Source organism: Lemur catta, chromosome 21 (assembly GCF_020740605.2).
Source record: "Lemur catta isolate mLemCat1 chromosome 21, mLemCat1.pri, whole genome shotgun sequence".
Lineage (NCBI taxonomy): Eukaryota > Metazoa > Chordata > Mammalia > Primates > Lemuridae > Lemur > Lemur catta.
In genome coordinates this window covers 8,820,576-8,839,320 of record NC_059148.1, presented here as the reverse complement: position 1 = coordinate 8,839,320, position 18,745 = coordinate 8,820,576, and the positions used below count along the sequence as shown (strand labels likewise).

At 52.1% G+C, this 18,745-nt stretch overlaps 1 protein-coding gene across 1 annotated transcript; it reads left to right on the top strand.

Annotated features, from left to right (window-relative positions):
* The first annotated feature begins 1,488 nt into the window (after nt 1-1,488).
* LOC123626222 lies at nt 1,489-17,170 on the top strand. The gene is made up of 12 exons (XM_045535113.1): nt 1,489-1,493; nt 2,015-2,153; nt 2,427-2,572; nt 2,614-2,647; nt 3,065-3,213; nt 6,183-6,308; nt 6,444-6,696; nt 6,901-7,024; nt 9,309-9,529; nt 10,361-10,431; nt 10,697-10,801; nt 16,943-17,170. The coding sequence occupies exons 1-12, from the start codon at nt 1,489-1,491 to the stop codon at nt 17,115-17,117; spliced, it is 1,548 nt and encodes a 515-aa protein (XP_045391069.1). The 3' UTR covers nt 17,118-17,170.
* Nucleotides 17,171-18,745: the final 1,575 nt, after the last annotated feature.

Genomic DNA, 18,745 nt, shown 5'->3' with positions numbered 1-18,745 from the left:
TCCCCCATGAGGCTCCTCCTGGCCCCTCCACTGTCAAAGGCTACGCTCTTTTCCCATCACTCACCTGACCTGAGAGGATTTGAATGGAAGTAGATCGTCGGGAGGTGATCCCAGAAAACACTGAGACAGAGAAGTAGGGCTGTGAGAGGGGAAAGAAGCCAGCGAAGGGTGCATTATTGAGCAAGTCACCCCTGCGCAAAACTGGAGCTCAATCTCACTGGGGGCTCTGGGACCCAGTGCAGAACACACATCAAAGTTACCCCACCTGAGGAGCAAGGAAGGGGGGAGAGGGGGTTACAAAGTATCTTCCTTTTTTTTTTTTTTTTTTGAGACAGAGCCTCACCCTGTTGTCCAGGGTAGAGCACCATGGCATCAGCCTAGCTCACAGCTACCTCAAACTCCTGGGCTTGAGTGATCCTCCTGCAATAGCTGGGACTACAGGCGTGTGCCACTACACCCAACTAATTTTTTTTTTAAATTTTTAGTTGTTCGGCTAATTTCTCTCTATTTTTAGTAGAGATTGGGTGTTGCTGAGGCTGGTCTTGAACTCCTGACCTCAAGCAATCCTCCCCCTCTGCCTCATAGAGTGCTAGGATTACAGTCGTGAGCCACAATGCCTGGCCAGTATCTTCCTTTATTGGCTGAAAGCTGCGATATATAGGGTGGGGGGGGAATGACTCTAGCACCTCCCACTTGTCCCATACTTTGGGCAAGGGGCTCCCGCAGCCAAAATAAGGCCCCCAGGCAGGGCTGCAGGTGCTGGCAATGAGCATCCTCTCTAGAGGTGAGGGTCAAGGGGATGCGGCAGGGGGGCACCAACAGTGTGGACTACACCCTGCAAATCCAAGGGGCGCTCCTGGGCTTTAAGGGTCCACTCCTGCCTTTGGCTGTTACCCACCTACCACCACACACAAGTAAGCAATGGGGTGAGGGGTGTTAAGAGCAGAACCCAACAGTGCACAGCATGTAAGAATTCCTGGGCAACCAAAGCCCTAGCTGTGGGAGTAAGTCAGATGGCTCTAGGCAGAATGCAGGACAAGAACAAAAATAAAAAGTGCAGCAGCTGCAGAACTCACTTTTACTGAGCACTTACTAAGTGCAAGGTGCCAGGCCAATGATTTACACAGCATCTCATTTGCTATGAAGCTGGTTAGATTATCATCTCAGTTTTGTAAAGAAGGCAATAGAGGTTCATAAAGATTTGAAACCAGCTCTGCCTGTCTCAAAAACATTTGCTTTCAGCCATCGCACTGAGAGTAAAACAGGAGTGGGAGCAGACGCACAGTTGCCCCAACGAACTGTGCGAGAGGCAGGCAACGAGTACCCTTCCCGAGGTCGTCAGCCCCGGCAGGGCAGGCGCTTGATGACTGCTCATCCACAACGTGGATCGTGGATCTCAGTCACGCAGAGACCCAAGCCGACACCTCCTTCGCAGTGTCTCCCACGGATCCGGCCTCCGCAGCCCAGCCTGCTCGGGTCCTGCGGACGATGCGGTGGGGTTTGGTGGGGAAGGCTACCCCAGATCTGAAGCCCACCACGTCCAAACAGCCTGTCCGGAGGCGCAGGGAGCAATCTCTGCACGCAAAACAAAGCAGTCCGCAGCTGTCTTCAACCGCGAGCTTGGTTAGCGGTCCCGGCGTTTTCCGAGGGTCGCAGCCCCTCCCTGGGGGGCTCAGCCGCGCGCCCGGCGCCCCCCGCCCCTCACCGGGCTTCCTGGCGCTCTGGCCGGTGCTGCTAGAAAACTCGCAGAGATTGGAGCTGAGAAAAGGCGGGCAAAGTTCCTTTTGATAAGTTATGAATGGGGAGAAAGTGTTTGTAAAACTCATTGTTAAAACCCTGGGGCTCGAGCCTCGCCCGGCGCCGGGCCAATGGGAGCCGGGAGGCTATTTTGAAATCGCTCCAGCCTCGGCCAATCGGCGTTCGGGGGGCGCAGCCCCGCGCCGGCGCCGGCCAGTAAGCGCGGCGCTATGCTAAGGAGCCCGGGCCGGCTGCCCCGACTGTCAGCGGGTTAAAGATGGAGCCACGGGCGAGGGGGCACCACGAGGTGCGGGGCCGTCCGGACGGTGACCACGGGGGCGGACGGCGGCCAGGGCTCCGTCCCCCTGACCTTGCGCGTCCTGTGCGGGCCCTGGGCGGAAGGGGTGTCGGTCTGCGTGAGTAGCGGAGTCTGGGGTGGGGGGCGTGGGCAGAACGGCCCTACCCGGCGGGACATGCGGAGGGGCGCTGCCGGGACCCCGGGAGCGCTCTCAGGGCAGGGAACTCTACAAGAGCGGGGAGCCCCAATCCTCTGGTCCGCTCTGGGCCTCGGGACAGAAGAATCTGTTAGGACAGAACGCGATGCCCATGTGGGGGGCCAGGGGCCAGGGATCGGGCCCTGAGCCGGAAAGGGCTCATCGTCCCGGGGTGGGGTCGCCCTTCTCCCCTAGCTGCTGGCCGACTCGGGGCGCACGGTCGTCGGGCTGTTCCCACCCGGCTCCGGGCGCCAGCGGGCTCTGGACTGCAGCCCAGCGCGGGCCCTCTCCTTTGTGTCTGCGCCCTCTGCCCGGTCTGGCCCGCCAGCTCCCGCTACGGGGTTGGAGCTACCCTCCGGTCTGGGTTTCTCCTGTACCGCAGTCCCGCAGTCCGGAGCGTGCCAGGGAAGGCCTGGGTGCCATGAGGTTCTGAGGACCTCGAGGACAGCAGTTCCGCTGGGATCCCCTTCCCTGCCCCATGTACTGGAGAGGAGCTCTGGCCCCACCCACGCATCTGTAGTTGAGCTTCCCGGCTCAACCGTCTGTGTCTGTGTGCTTAATGGGGGCGGTGGGGTCCCCCACTGCTGGCCGCAGGTGCTCTGACGATGTTGCACTACTGTGCTCTGAGAAGCAGTGCAATGATATTGTCAAAGCATCTGAGACCAGCCTTGGGGACTTCCGTCTCCCACAACCCTCACCTCCCACTCCCCAGGCCGGGCCCCTTGGACCTACAGTCCCTCCCCTCCCCCTGCCCAGTTCACTCCCTTCTCCATGGAAACTTGAGATTCTAGCCAGGCCTGGGCCTCTGGGGTCAGAGGGCACCCTTCCCCCAGGCAGAGGCCCCGCCCGAGCAGGCCTGCATTCCAGGTCTCAGATCCCCACCGGCCACCATGGGGGAGGCACTGGCAGGCCTGCCCGACACTCTTTCCCTGTTGCACTACTGTGGGCCACTGGGAAGCAGTGCAATGATGAAAGGGCATCGGTCAGGTCCACTGGGGGAAGGGGGTTTGCTGCCTCACTCCACTTCCTGGCTGAGAAAGTGGAGGAGCTCAGAGGGTAAGTGTGGGACGGGTTAGGCACCCTGCAGAGCTGGACTGGACCCTCCAACAGAGGACCGGGGTTGCAGAGGTGGGGGACCATCCTGGTCATGACTGGGTAGGGACATGGGCAGAGCCCCTAGATTCAGAAAAGCTCTGGTTTGAAGGTCTTTCCACATTGGCCCCCTGGGGTAAGACTGGGGACTCTAGGCCTGGTCAGAGCCTTGTGGGGAAATGGAGGCCCACAGTTTTACACCGAGGGTCTTTCCAGGCCTGGCTTGGACTTGGCCCTCCCTGAAGGCTTAAAGAGGGCCAAGCTCTGGAGAGAACGTTCCTCTGGGTGGGGACGTGGGTAAGGCAGGCCTTCCAGGATGCAGCCTTCACATGAGGCCATCAGTCACCCCTGGGCTCAGTGGGAGCAGCACTAACTGGGATGGACAGGTGGCCCTGGGACATGAACCTTGCAGGCAGTGCCCACCAAACATGCCAGCTTGTTCTCTTACAGAGAGGTATGCCCAGAGCCTACAGGAGCAGTTGTGAGGTGTCTGGCAAGCCTGCCCTCCCGGCTAGAACTGGGGAGGGCGGAAGGGCTGGTTGGAGCAAAACTTCCAAGGAGCCTGACCCCAGACATGCTTGGAGGGCCACCTCTATCCTGACACAATGCAAAAGGTGTTTATGTACCCAGTGATAGTCATTCAAACCTGTCACCTTGACAGGTGGCTTGGGTTTCCAGATGGGCTTTTAGGAGTACCCCTCACCCTGGCTGGGCACATTGGGACACTGCCTCACTCCCACCCTGGAAGTAAAGGCCCTAGCACCCATGGGGGAGCTGAGGGGCAATGACATATGCGCCTCTGCCTCCTAGTCCTGACCCCTTGGGGTTCTTTGATCCCAGGGTCATTTGGCTCAGGCCCAACCTCCCTTCCCTTGGACTCTAGGGGCCATGGCTAGAGGTGGCCAGCCCTCCTCACTCCTGTGCAGATTCTGTGCCCACTGGCCCCAGACCCCCATGCAGCTGTCACCTGCTCTTGCTGGGGGGAGGCATGTGAACTCAGGGCTCTCCTCAACTGTGCCCTCCTGGGAGAAGCCTTCCCTGGGCTCCACTGCATAGAATGTTCCTCCAGTAGAGCATGTTAGATCAAAACTGCTCAACCTGGGCCGGGTGCGGTGGCTCATGCCTGTAATCCTAACACTCTGGGAGGCCAAGGCAGGAGGATCACTTGAGGTCAGGGGTTCGAGACCAGCCTGAGCAAGAGCAAGACCCTGTCTCTACTAAACAATAGAAAGAAATTAACCGGACAACTAAAAATATATAGAAAAATAATTAGCTGGGCACGGTGGCACATGCCTGTAGTCGCAGCTACTCAGGAGGCTGAGGCAGTAGGATTGCTTGAGCCCAGGAGTTTGAGGTTGCTGTGAGCTAGGCTGACGCCACGGCACTCTAGCCCGGGCAACAGAGTGAGACTCTGTCACACACACACACAAACAAACAAACAAACAAACAAAACAAAAAAAAAAAACCCTCTCAACCTATGGCAGAGGTCCCCCTGAGATTGAGAGCCTCTGAGGGCAGAGACCACTGTCATTTTTGCTCTCTTGTCAGTGCCTGGAAACAGAGGACAGGCCCAGTACACTCCTTCCCCAAATCTGCTGAATATGTATGTACCAGTACACTTTTTAAAAATACAAGTATAAAGTGTGAAGCATAGTTATTAACATAACATGATGGGAGGATAATTAGGGATCTGCTTGACCCTCAAAGGGTGTTTGTCCTGTTTGAAAAAAGGCACATACTCCAAATTTTAAAGTTTCATTTTGGAAGTCACACAGTGGGCAGGAAGCAGAATGGAGATGTGATCCCAGGTGAATCTGACCGAGCCTTTGCCTGCACCTCTAGGCAAGACGCACAGAACAGACCCCATTTATCCTTGGCTGTCCCTACCTTGCTCTGTGGCCTCCACGCAGGAGGAAGTGGATGCCACCTCCTATATTGGGGAGGGCTGAGTCTAGACAGCTGCTGTTTGGCCGTAGGAGATGAAAAACCTGGTCAGACTTCTCAGGTAACTCCATGGGTCTCGGGGCTCATGGGAGGCATGGAGGGGACAGCAGGGAAGCAGTCCAGGGTGCAACCCCTCATTAGTCGCTGGGGTGGATGGTGGGGAGAAAAGCAGCATTCAGGGGGAACAAGCTGTGTGCTAATCTGGATGTGTTTCAGCATGAGATGCCCCCAAACCATCCCCAGTAGAAATTTGGACATGGGTCTGGAGCTCAAGGGAGGTCTGAGCCTGAGATGCAGGTTTGAGTTTGTTCAGTCAGTTGTGGGTTCTCATCGGGAGCAAGGAGTGGGTAAGGAGTCCCAGACTGTACAGTGACCGTGGGACCTTAAACGCATCCGAGGGGCAGGAGGAAAAGAACACTGAGGAGGGCCCAGAGATGGAGCTGAAGAGGCAGTGGCAAGTGGGGAGCACGGAGAGAGGACAGCGCTGGGGAGGAAGAGGGTGGAGCCCCGGGTGAGTGGGAAGCGCGGCTCGAGGCTGGGGAAGGGCGCCCCCTGGGGAGGGGCGCGGTTGGAGGGGACTGGAGGCCAGCGGAGGGGCGGGGCTTAAAAGAAATTGGAAGCTCAGGAAAGATTTTAGAATTAAGAAAAAAAAAAGAAGTCCAGAACCTGTAGCTGCACACAAACAAAAGATAAATAAATAAATAAAAAGTTGTAAGCTATGATCGCGCCACTGCACTCCAGCCTGGGTGACACAGCAGGTCCCTGTCGCAGAAAACAAAGCACATAAACAAAAAGCAGCTGGAAGAGTTCGGGCGCTGGCCCTGCCCTCTGCGTGGCCGTGGCGCTGCCGGGATCAAAGGCCAGGTGGCCCCAGAGGAACCCGCACCGCCACGTCCGACGCCTCGATGTCCCCAGGGCGCATGCGCAGAACGCGGGCATTGTCACGTGCGGCCGAGGCTCGCGGGGAGGGCCCCGCCCCCGGCCTGGGCGCGGATCGGCCGGGGAGCCCGCGTCCGCGCGCGGCTGCGGGGGAGCGAGTGGGTGCGTCCCTGCGCCCCCACCCTGCTGCCCGTGGTGACCCCGAGCCCTGGCCCTCGGGAGCAGCCCTGGCCCCGGGCCCCCGGGCGGGTGGGAGTCGGTGCCCGCGGACCCCGGCGAGCCCCGCTCCGCCCGCAGGCAGCCAGGGCGCGCCGGCAGCCCCGCTCGGATGGAGGTCTTAGACGAGTTCGACAGCGCGTTCCCCCAGAGCGTGACCTTCTGCCAGCTCATCTCCGAGGAGGACTTCGAGAGGCAGGCGGCGACCTACACCGACCGCGCCCTGCGCCGCCTCTTCCGCAGCCTCGACCGCAACCCGGCGCTGGCGGAGAGGGTGGTGCGCAAGGGCAAGCAGGCCGAGCTGGAACGGCGCGGGCTCGCCTCCTTCCTCTGGGTGCGGCCGCGGGGTGCGGGGACCCGAGGGCGGGAGCTGTCACCACCAGGGCTTGCTGTCCCCCTGGCGGGAGCTCTGGTGTTTGGAGATTTGGGGGAGGGCGCCGTCGGGCCTAGCTGGGGCTGTCCAGCGTGGGGACTGGGGTGAGCGGGCGTCTTACCCCTTGGGCTTCCTCCTGCCCGGTGTCTCTCGCTGTTGTCGCAGGCGAAGTTTTTCAGTGCTGTCCAGGGGGATCTGAACCACTGCAACAGCATGGGTGCCCTGGAGATGCACCAGCGCCTCGAGAAGCTGAAGCGAAGCATCCACCGCGTGCACCTCTACTCCCGGGGTGAGGCTCAGCCCTGCTCTTGCTGGCCTGAGCGCAGGGCGTGCAGGCGGAGGGCCCTGTGACCGGCCCAGGTCCACTTCAGGTGTCCACATGCCCCCACTCTCCCAGCTGGGTTTGCCTTCTCGGATTAGGTTCTATCCAGAGCGAGAAGCAGGGTCTGGGCAGGCCGGGACCGGGGAGGAGGAGAGGCGCGGCTCCTAGCTAGATCAGGCCGGGACCGGGGAGGAGGAGAGGCGCGGCTCCTAGCTAGATCAGGCCGGGACCGGGGAGGAGGAGAGGCGCTGCTCCTAGCTAGATCAGGCCGGGACCGGGGAGGAGGAGAGGCGCGGCTCCTAGCTAGATCAGCTGGCCGGGAGACGGGCTTCTGCTCGGCTTCCTCCCGCCCGTGTGGTCCTGAGCAAGTTGGGTCGCCTTTCTGAGCCACAGAGCCCTCACAGCTAACCTTGCAGGGTGTTTGGAGTGGTGGGTGAGGAGCTGCAGGCAGTGCCTGGCTGAGGACCCACTTGTCTCTGACCCTGTGTCTGGCACTTTTTGTAAGAAAAGTTTTTATTATGAAAGTAAGCATACACAAAACTAGAGATGACAGTGAACGCCCAAGTACCTGTCACCAGCCCCAGCAACATACCCATCTTGCCTTGTGTGTTTCACTCTCCATTCCTGGCCCCGCCTCCCCCTGCCTTTTTCTGGAGTATTTCAAGGTAGATCTCAGACATCATTGTACATCTGAATAGTGTGTATCATAATTTAAAAAAAAAAAGATTTTTCTGACATAATCACAATGTCATTGTTACACTTGGCATAATTAACAATTCCTTAATATTAGCTGAGCCATAGTTGGTCCATAGTCAGCGCTCCCTGATGTCCACAAAAGTCTTTCTATACTTGGTCTGTCACGTGAGGACCCAGTAAGGCCCACGTATTGTGTTCAGGTGTTGGGCCTCTTAGGTTCATTTGACTAGGGTGACCATATAATCCAGATCCAAATTGGGGTGCCTGTGAGAATGAAATGCAAGAGAGCTGTGTATGTGACCACACAGGGACAGCAGGTGTAAATTGGGATGGCCCTGGGCAAAAGAGGATCCATGCCACTTCTGTTGAAGTCCCCTTTGAGGTGGGATGAGCCCCCTGCCACTGCTTTGGACAACTGTGTCCTCCTCGGGGTGCCCGGCTTTGTGGGATTCTATCTGTCACTGCAGTTGGCTGTGGTGGTTGCTTCGGCCCCTCCACGTGTATTCCTTGGACAGTTCTAAAGCCTTGATTGGGTTCAGGCTTGGTTCCTTTCATGTGTTTGTGTTCAGTGACACCTGTGCTGGCGGGGGGCTACTTCCTTCTGCGTCACACTGGGAGGCCCAGCTCGCCTGGGGGGCCCACCCTCTGGTGCAGCATGTGAGCCCTCCACGTCACCATTTCATCTGCTTGTTGCACCAACAGAACCTGTCTCCCCCCAAGTAGCTTCAGTGTTATTTATCCCTGTTTTACAGAAGAGGAAATAGAGTCACCAGGAGGTTAGCCAGCATGCGCAAGGTCACTTAGTGAATAGTTGAGGCTGGACGTGGACTCCGGTCTGGGTTGCTCCGGAGCACAGGGTCAGCCTCCAGGCCAGTGCTGCATGGTGGTTATTATAGGGGAGCCTTTGTGATGGGCTGTACGAGGCGCTTGTTAACCCTGCTTTGCTGGTGGTCTCTAACTTACAACAGCAGAAATAGCCAGACCTGGTGGAACAGGTGAGGGGGCTGGCCCCAGGGCCTTGTTCCTCAAGGGTTCCCTGCCTGAGCCCACCTCTGTAGGACCCCCTCACTGGGGGCTTCCTCATGGAGGAAGTGCCCTGTTGCATGCCCCACTGGGGGTAGTTTTTGGGCTCACCATCTGGGGCCCGGACATCCCATGCTGGTGTTGGCAGACTGGGCAGTTTTTCACAGTGCTTGGGGGGCGGGCAGCAGGCTGACCTGCTCAGGCTAAGCCCACCCCTCCTTGGTTGTGACATCCCATCACTTCCCACAAAATTCTGCCCTTGAAGTCAGACAGCGGGGCATGGATCCTAGCTGCGCCTCGTACAGCCAGAGCCTCTGGTTCCACCGTAAGACGGACGCAGGGGTAACCTTTCTGCGTGGGGTTGGCGAGATAGTGCACAGTGGCCCTGGGTGCTGTTTGTGGTGCTCCCGCGGAGCCTCCTGCCCTTCCTCATTGGAGGGACTGTGCGAAGACCCCCACACCACTGTGCTTGGCCCCCACTCTACCCTCTTCTGCCTGCAGAGTAGGCAGTCATTGGCGCCTTTCGTCACAGATGCCAAGAAGAGGAGAAGGAAGCTAAAATTGAAGAAACCAGAGCCCATCCTCCTACGGGACCAGTCGACCTCCCTGTGCCCGCCACCAACCCTGCTGCCACCTCCACCACTGCTGCCATCACCACCTGCCACCACCAAGGCCTCCCTGGTGGCCCCGTCACCCCCTGTTTACACCATGCCCAGGGTCTTTGGCCCCTTCCCTCCACTGCCCAGCAAGTCGGTCAGTGGGAGCATCCCCTGCTGCAGGCGGTCCTGGGAGGGGCAGCCTCTGTTCCCATGCTCAGAACAATCCCAGTGGCTCTCCTGGGCCCACAGCCACGGCTCTCAGATCTCCACTTGAGCAGCAGAACCCTCTTTGCTGGGAGTCTTGGGTGGAAAGGCAGTGGACAGAGCAGATAAGATGGGTTTGGAGCAGGTGCAGTGGCGGGTGCCTGTCGTCCCAGCTGCTTGGGAGGCTGAGGCAGAAGGATGGCTTGAGCCCAGGAGTTTGAGGTTGCAGTGAGCTAAGATCACACCTCTGCACTCCAGCCTGGCTGGGGAACAGAGTGAGACCTCATCTCTTAAAAATAATAATAAAAAAAAGCGGGGGTGGTGTTTGCTATGGTTGAAGGGCTGGGTGAGAGTCAAAGGCAGAGAGTGCTATCTTCAAGGCCTCAAGTGAACAAGGCAGCCCCAGGTGTGCTGGGCAGAATCCTGGGGTCCCCAGAGAACAGGTGGGAAACCATGGGTCCTTTCCACATTCCTAGCCCCACCCTCACCCCACCCCTCCCTGTGGGTGCTGTTCCCGGCTCAGCCCGCGTGGCTCATGTGGGGTCCTGTCTCCTCCAGGCAGGCCCCCATGCCCAGGCTGGGTTAGGGCCGCCTCAGTCAGCTCGCAGCCCCCATCCCATCTCCTATACCCTGAACACCAAGCTCGAGGTGGGCACAGGCTGGGCCAGACGTCCCTGCAGGATGAGTGGAAGTCACGTAGTTCTCATGGTTCTTGTGTGAGGTGTTTTTCTTCACTGTGAGGTCCCCAGACTTGTCCTGAGATTTCCTTTGTTTCCTGCAGGTGGAGAATTTGGAAACTGCAAGGTCTGAAGGGAAATTAAACTGGAATGGCCTGTCGCCAAACCCCAAGAGGTGGAAGGGATTTACTCTGGGCTCCAGGGGAATGGCAAAGGAGCACTTCGGGGAATATCCTCTGCCAGGCGCAGTCACCATGTCTTCCCCACCTCTTAGCTGATGCTCAGAGCAATCCTGAGTGTTGGTTCTCCTTATCTTACGGGGGAGGAGTCTGGGCTTAGGTTTGCACTGTGTGTGGGAGTCCCTGTGCCCACGTCACAGAACTGCACGTGAGGCTGTGGAGGGGCCCAGGCTGACGTCCCCTCTCTGCCCTGTCTTGCAGCTGCATGATTGACCTGACCCCCTTGGTCCTCAACCCTGGAGGCTTCCATTTCTTGTACTTGGCTGGCAACAGTGCGCGCAAGCTCCATTGCCCCACCTTCCCCTGGTAAGCATCCTCTGTGCCTCTCTGTGGTGACACCATCCTGCTCTGCCCCCTCCCCTGCCACCGACAGCATCGTGGTGGTGTGCACAGGGCTGGAAAAATCTCCGTTATAACGCCCCTTCCACTTCCTGGAATGACCCTAAGGATGTAATCAGGGGTGCAGGGACAGTAGCGCCCCTTCCTAGCATTTGTAACAGTGAGAAATCGGAAACAAGCCACCCAACAGGCCGGCCGGGAAGGGAATGATAGCACCAACTGTGGGCTGCCCCATGACTGCGATACACGTGTGTTTTGCAAAGCAGGGGTTTACTGAATATGGGTTTTTTTTTAATCACTTGCTTTTTCCACTTAAAATGTTAAGTATTTCCCCTGTCATTGAATAATTCAAAAGTATGATTTAGACTGGCTGCTTCATTGCATAGGATGAATTTTTTAATAGACTATTTTTTTTAAAGTTTTAGGCTCACGGCAAAATTGAACAGAAAGTAAAGAGTCCCCATATATCTCCTCACACACACAGCCTCCCCCTCTATCAACATGCCACACCAGAGGGGACATTTGTTGCATTTGATGAACCTACATTGATACATCATAATACCCAGAGTCCATAGTTCACATTGGGGTTCACTCTTGGTCTTGCACGTTTCATGGGTTTGGACAAAGGTATAATAGCGTGTATCCACCACTGTGGAACCACACAGAGTAGCTTCACTCCTCTAAACTCCCCTGTGCTCTGCCTGTTCATCCCTCCCTCACCCCTAGCCCCTAACTCCTGAGAACCACTGATCTTTTTACTGTCTCCATACTTTTGCCTTTTCCAAAATGTAACTGGAATCATATATTATGTCACCTTTTCAGATTGGCTTCTTCCACTTACTAATATGCATTTAAGTTTCCTCGATGTCTTTTCATGCCTTGATAGCTCATTTCTTTTTAGCTCTGAATAATCCTGAGTGCACAACAGTTTATCCACTCACCTACTGAAGGACATCTTGGTTGCTTCCAGGTTTTGGCCATCATGAATAAAAGCTGCTATCAACATCCCTGTGCAGGTTTTTGTGTGGACATAAGTTTTCATCTCATTTGGGTAAATACCAAGGAGCATGTTTGCTGGATCACGTGGTAAGTGTATGTTTAGTGTTGGAAGAAACTGCCAAACTGGCTTCCAAAGTGGCTGTACCATTTTGCATCTAGCAATGTATGAGAATTCAGTTGACTTTTTATGTAAGAAACTCACATGGTTCTTTAAAGATGATTCTAAATTCCCAGGTGAGAGAAAGTTTGCCCAGGAGGACATCCAAAGCGTAAGGAAACCTTTAAAAAATGGTTTTGGTCCCCTTAGTAAGGAGAGATGTACACACTGAGACTTCCAGGATGAGCATCAAAAGGCCCAAGGTAAAGAGAGTCCTGTACCATGAAGGTTTTAGGAAGAGACTCATTTTAGCTATGAAAATATCACCAAGTTGGCTTTGTCCTTTTTTAACCCTTTTATTGAAATAACTCACACAGCATACAACTCACCTATTTAAAGTGAACAATCCCATGGATTTTTGTATATTCATAGTTGTGCAACCATCACCACAATTGAATTTTAGAATGTTTCACCACCTCAAAAAGAAAAGAATGAAAAGGCAGCCTTCAATGGGAGAAAATATTTAAAAATTGACTCAGCAACAAAAAAGCAACCCAATTAAGAAATGGGCACAAGACCCAGATAGCCATTTCTTCAAAGAAGGTATACAAATGGCGAATAAACAGGAATGGATGCTCCATATCATTAGTCATTAGGAAGATGCTAATGAGAATCACGAGATACCACTTGACGTCAGCTAGGATGGCTGTAATTTAAAATAGAGGGACAATCAAGGGTTGATGAAAATGTGGAGAAGTTGGAGGCCTTGTGTGTGGCTGGTGGGAATATAAAATGGTGCAGCCACTGCGAAAGTCAGTTCTGCGGTCCCTCCAATGTTAAACGTAGAGTTACCCTGTGACCCAGCAATTCCACTCCTGTGTGCATACCCAAGAGACTTGAAAACAGGTACTTTTACATGAATGTTCATGCACCATTATTCACAGTAACCTCAGGGTGGAAACAACCCAAGTGTATCCAAAATGAATAAACAAAATGTGACGTATTCATAGAAATAGTATTCAACCATAAAAAGGAGTGAAGTTCTGACTGATGCTATAATACACACACAAACCTGGAACACATGCTCAGTAAGATGAGCCAGACACATCAGGACAAATACTGCATGATTCCACTTGCATGAAGTATCTAGAATAGACACATTCATAGAGACAGGAAGTAGATTAGTGGTTAACAGGGGCTGGGGAGCGGGAGATGGGGAATTATTGCTTAATGGGTACAGAGTTTTGGTTTTGGGTGGCGAAAAAGCTTTGGAAATAGGTACATATTAACATTGTGGATGTACCTAATGCCACTGAGTTGTACACTTAAAAATGGTTAAAATGGTAAATTTTATGTATATTTTGCTACAATAAAAAGAGAAACCTCAGTGCCCTTTATCTGTCACCTCCTGTTCCTCCATCTCCCAGCCCCTGGCAACTGCTAACCTACTCTCTGTCTTTCTAGGTTTGCCTATTTTGGACATTTTATGTAAATGGAATCAGTCATATAACATACGGTCTTTTCTGTCTGACTTGCTTGCACTTAGCATGTTTTCAAGGTTCATCCATGTTTTAGCATGTGTCAGTACTTCATTGCTTTCTATTGTTAAATAATATTCCCTTGTATTATTTCATTGTATTCCATGTATTGGATAACATTCCATTGTATTATTTATCCATTTATTAGTTGGTTGACATTTGGGTTGTTTCCATTTTTGGCTAATATGAATACTTAGGAGCTGCCAAACTAATTCAAATGGCTGCATCATTTTACATTACCACCATCAATGTAGGAGAGTTCCAGTTTCTCCACATTCTTGACAACACTTGTTATTGTCTGTATTTTTTATTTGAGCCATCCTGGTGGATTCGAAGTATGTCTCATTGTGGTTTTGCATTTCTCTGATGACTAATGATGTTAAGCATATTTTCCTGTGCCTTGTGATCATTTGTAAATCTTTGGAGAAATGTCCATTCATATCCGTTGTCCATTTCTAAAAAATTGGTTTATTATTGATTTGTAAGACATGTTTGTGTATGGTAGTTACAGATCTCTTATCAGACATATGATTTGCAAATATTTTTCCTATCCTGTGTGTTGTCTTTTTACTTTCTTGATGGTGTCTTTGAAACATAAAAGTTTTGTTTCATTTTCTTGAGGCAAGGTCTCGCTCTGTTGCCCAGGCTGGAGTGCAGTGGCACGATCATAGCAATCATAGATCACTGCAGTCTCCAACTGCATCATTTGAGCTCAAGTGATTCTTCTGCCTCAGTGCCCCCCAAGTAGCTAGGACTATAGGCACACGCCACCACACCTCGCTAATTTTTTTAGTTTTTGTAAAAACACAGTCTGGCTGTGTTGCCCAGGCTGGTCTTGAACTCCTGAGCTCAAGTGATCCTCCCAAGCCACTTCAGTAGCTGGGATTACAGGTGCCTGCCTCTGTGCCTGGCTGAAGCACAAAAGTCTAAGGCTTAGTCCTTTTGAAAGGCATTCTTTTCAAAACATATCAGCCTTCAGAGGTAGCTACAGCCAAAAAAAAAAAAAGAAAAGAAAAGAAAAACCCCTACAGGAGCCATAGAAGTTCTCAAATTCTTTGATCCAGTGTTTTTAGTCCTGGAAACTGGCTCCAAGGAAATAATAAGGAAAAGAAAAATGCCATTTGTATAAAAATGTTTATGGCAACATCGGTTAAAAAGATGAAAAACTGGAAACAGCTCAAATGTGCATTCACATAATTATGGAATATTATATAGACGTTATAATTATAAAAATGATTAGCACATTGACTACCGTGTGAATTGTATTTAATTCAGGCTAGTTTTGAGCCTGGGGCCTCATGAAGAAAAACCCTGCAGTTGGTTTGTGAAAATCCTACTTGTTGATGTTCTTATTGTTACAATTAATATTGACAATTTAATTCTAAAAACGTGGATTGCATTGTGTATGACTCATGCACAGAAAACAATAAAAAATAACAAATTGGAAAGGATCATTTTGTTTTAATAAAACACTGTGGCCCCAAGGAAAAAATTTTTTTTCTAATGTGGCAGGCAGTGTGTTAAACACAATTATGCAGATTCATGAATTACATCCAGGTAGAAGCCATAGGCTATCAAATCAGATCAAAGGAAGGGTGGACGCAGGGGTGGGAAGGTGACTGAGTGCTGGGTCACAGAGAAGGAGTTTTTGCAATGTTGTTACAAAGTAAAATTTAAAAGTAAAGGTTTATTGAGCATCCCTATGTCCTTACAGAACAGTGGAGCCCCAGGGTGGGGCTGTGGTCATCATTAGGGTGTTTAGATATTTTCTAGCTTTTTCTAAGCATAGTTTTATCAAGTTGTGATTCAACTGGACAGTGTCTTTTTTTTTTTTAATCTTGCCATTGTCAGTTAACATTAAGGCCCTGGGGCGTTGAATGTACCCTGGCAGGTTTGACTACAAGCTTCATTGGCTGGGTAATAACCAACTTGCATTCTTAATTCCACTGGGAGACACAGCAGGTGCTTCCAGTTTTCCCATAGTATAGTTAGTGCTGGGATTAACACCATTATGTGCAAAGCTATTCCTGAATTTCAGATGAATTCCCTGAAGTGAGATTACAAAGGAAAGGGTATAAATAGTTAACAAGAGGACCATCTCTTTTCAGATTCTAAAAGCAATATGTTTACCGTAGACAACAGAAACCTATACAGAAGATAGGTACCAAATCACTCACATTCTCACCACCGGAAATAACCACTGTTAGCATTTATCTGTATGTCAATGTAGGCTTTTTTCCCCATGGACATGTGTATATGCACGTTGTAGTTTGGTAAATAAGTGGGATTGGGAGTGTCCTGTAGGCAGTTCTGTAGCCAACTCTAGCATGTGAGTTTCTTCCCATGTCATTAAAACTATCTTCAAGTTCACCAATAATAATAGATGCAAAATACTCCATTGTATGGGTGGAGCATCATTCACTCAATTGTTCTTGCTTGTTGAAATATTTCCCTGGTGGGGACAATTTTTAGGCTCGTAGTTCATTTTGCTTTCAGAGAGAGCTGTACTCTCATGATACCGTCACCAAAATGGGTTATCTTTAATTGGTTTCAACAAGTTTACAAAAGCAGAACATATTCCATGGAAAAAAGTTCACAATACAGAAGTGAATATGTAAAATATGAGTCCACTGCTAAGAGTTTCATGTGTACCTTTCCAAGTGTTTTGTGTCTGTATTTGTCTAATACAAATACACTGGTTAATTTTTTTAAATTATTTATTTATTTATTTTTGAGACAGAGTCTCACTCTGTTGCCCAGGTTAGAGTCCCGTGGTGTCAGCCTAGTTCACAGCAACCTCAAACACCTGGGCTCAAGCGATCCTCCTGCCTCAGCCTCCCAAGTAGCTGGAACTACAGGCACGAGCCATGATGCCCGGCTAATTTTTTCTATATATATTTTTAGTTGTCCATATAATTTCTTTGTATTTTTAGTAGAGATGGGGTCTTGCTCTTGCTCAGGCTGGTCTCGAACTCCTGAGCTCAAATGATCTACCCCCCTTGGCCTCCCAGAGTGCTAGGATTACAGGTGTGAGCCGCCATGCCTGGCCAACTGGTTAATTTTTTAACCCAAGCTAAGAGCATATTGCATGTACTTCTCAGCAACTTGCTTTTTGCCATTAATAAACCATTGGGACATCTTTTTTTCTTCTTTTTTTGCCCCCTGCCCTTGATATCATTGCTTGTTGGGATATCTCCCTCATTTCTTTAACGAGCTACAGAATAGTCCAGTGCATGGCTGCACCGTGGTTCATTTAGCTGTGCTCTCGTGGATGTTTGGATGGTTTTCAGGTTTTTGCAGTCACAGATATTGGTGCAATGAACAGCCTTGAACACACATCCATGGGAGACATTTCTGGAAGTAGCAATGTATTAGGAGCCATCCTACAGCCTGGGGTTTTGTCACTTGTACCTATCGTGGCCCTGTGTGTTGGTATCCTACCTCATGGGTATGTCTTGGATGTCTCCTGTGCAGGAACTCGGCCTGCAGTAGCTCCCCCAACACCGACGAGACTCCAGCCCCTGCTGTGAACTCTTCCGTCTTCTCCCCGCCTGTCCTACTGAAATTCCATCCTGCGCCCAGACCCAAAGACGACTCAGAGAACGACCCTGGCAGCACAGAGTCTGTGACCCACAAGAGGAGCCCATGACCTCTTCCCTACAGACTGTGGCCCAAGGGATAAATAAAGTTCCTGCAGAGGTACCTTCCCTGTGCTGGGATCCCTAGGGTTGCGCAATCCCATGGGCTCCCTCTGGCCCCAAGAGGTGGTCAGGGTCCTGTTGGCAGCACTGAGGTCCCCTCACTTGCACTCTACCATGACAATTCAGTCATGTGCACTTTGAAAGAGAAATGGGGCGGGGGAGTGCTCCCTTCCCTTCAGTGACTCTGTGGAGCCCTCAGGCCTCTCTGGACCCAAGTGAGTTCCAAGTCTAGTGTATTTTTCCTACACCTGGGCCCTAAACACACAGGTGTCATCTGATGCACAGGTTGAGAAACAGTGATCTGTTCCTCTCTGGAGGAAAAATGAGCTGGCCTGTCAGTTTCCAACTTGGCACCTCCCCAAGGAATTTCCAAGATACGTGACTCTCATTGTTGCCCCACACGCTGACCTTCACACCTAACCTGCATGTGAGGTGTGAGTCCTCACTAAATGCCTGGTGACTACTGGACAGCTGCAGACGTGCCCTGCGCCCTGGTGTATGTCTCGCACCTCGCTTGGGACTGGAGATGATAAGCCAAGCGGTGGCAATGCCCACCCTTGAGGAGCTTACGTCCCATCCTCCTGTGTGTGGGAGGGCGGTGGTAAACCAGTATGTGGACCAAATGACTACAGGATTAGAGCTGTGACAAACCCTATGGGAGATGTGTGGAGTGGGTGGTCAGGGAAGGTCTCTCTGAGGAGGCGACGTTGAAACCTAGATGATGGGCAGCATCCTGTCATGAGAAAGGGCAAGAACCATAGGCTTTGGGTGACTGGGTGGGTGTTGGTACCTTCAGGAGAGTGGGGACTGGGAGTAGCGGGGTGAGGTGTGGGGGAAGAGAGAAAATTCTGCTTTGGCCAGCAGACATGTTAAACTTGAGATCAGTGGTTACCCAAATGGAGGTCAGGAGTCTGGAGCGCCAGCGACTTAGGTGGGAGTCGTATTATATAAGTGATGTTTAAAACTGTGATCCTGGCCGGGCGCGGTGGCTCACGCCTGTAATCCTAGCTCTGGGAGGCCGAGGCGGGTGGATCGCTCGAGGTCAGGAGTTCGAGACCAGCCTGAGCAAGAGTGAGACCCCGTCTCTACCAAAAAAAATAGAAATTATCTGGCCAACTAAAAATATATATACAAAAAAATTAGCCGGGCATGGTGGCTCATGCCTGTAGTCCCAGCTACTCGGGAGGCTGAGGCAGTAGGATCGCTTAAGCCCAGGAGTCTGAGGTTGCTGTGAGCTAGGCTGATGCCACGGCACTCACTCTAGCCCGGGCAACAAAGTGAGACTCTGTCTCAAAAAAAAATAAAAAATAAAAAATAAAACTGTGATCCTGAGCAAGATCACCCGGGGCCTGAGTGCAGGTGGAAGCCGGGGGCTCAGACTGGGGCGCAGGAACGTACAGATTTGGCCCGAGAGAAGGGTCTGGCAGAAGAGACAGAAAGGACCAGGGAGGACTTTGGACCTCCTGGCTTGATGGCCACCTGCTACTGCGCTGCCCAGGGCCCTGGAGGCGGTGGAGACAGAATGCACGGCACGAATGGAGCCGAGCGAGTAGCCGGCAACCGAAGAGATCGCCTT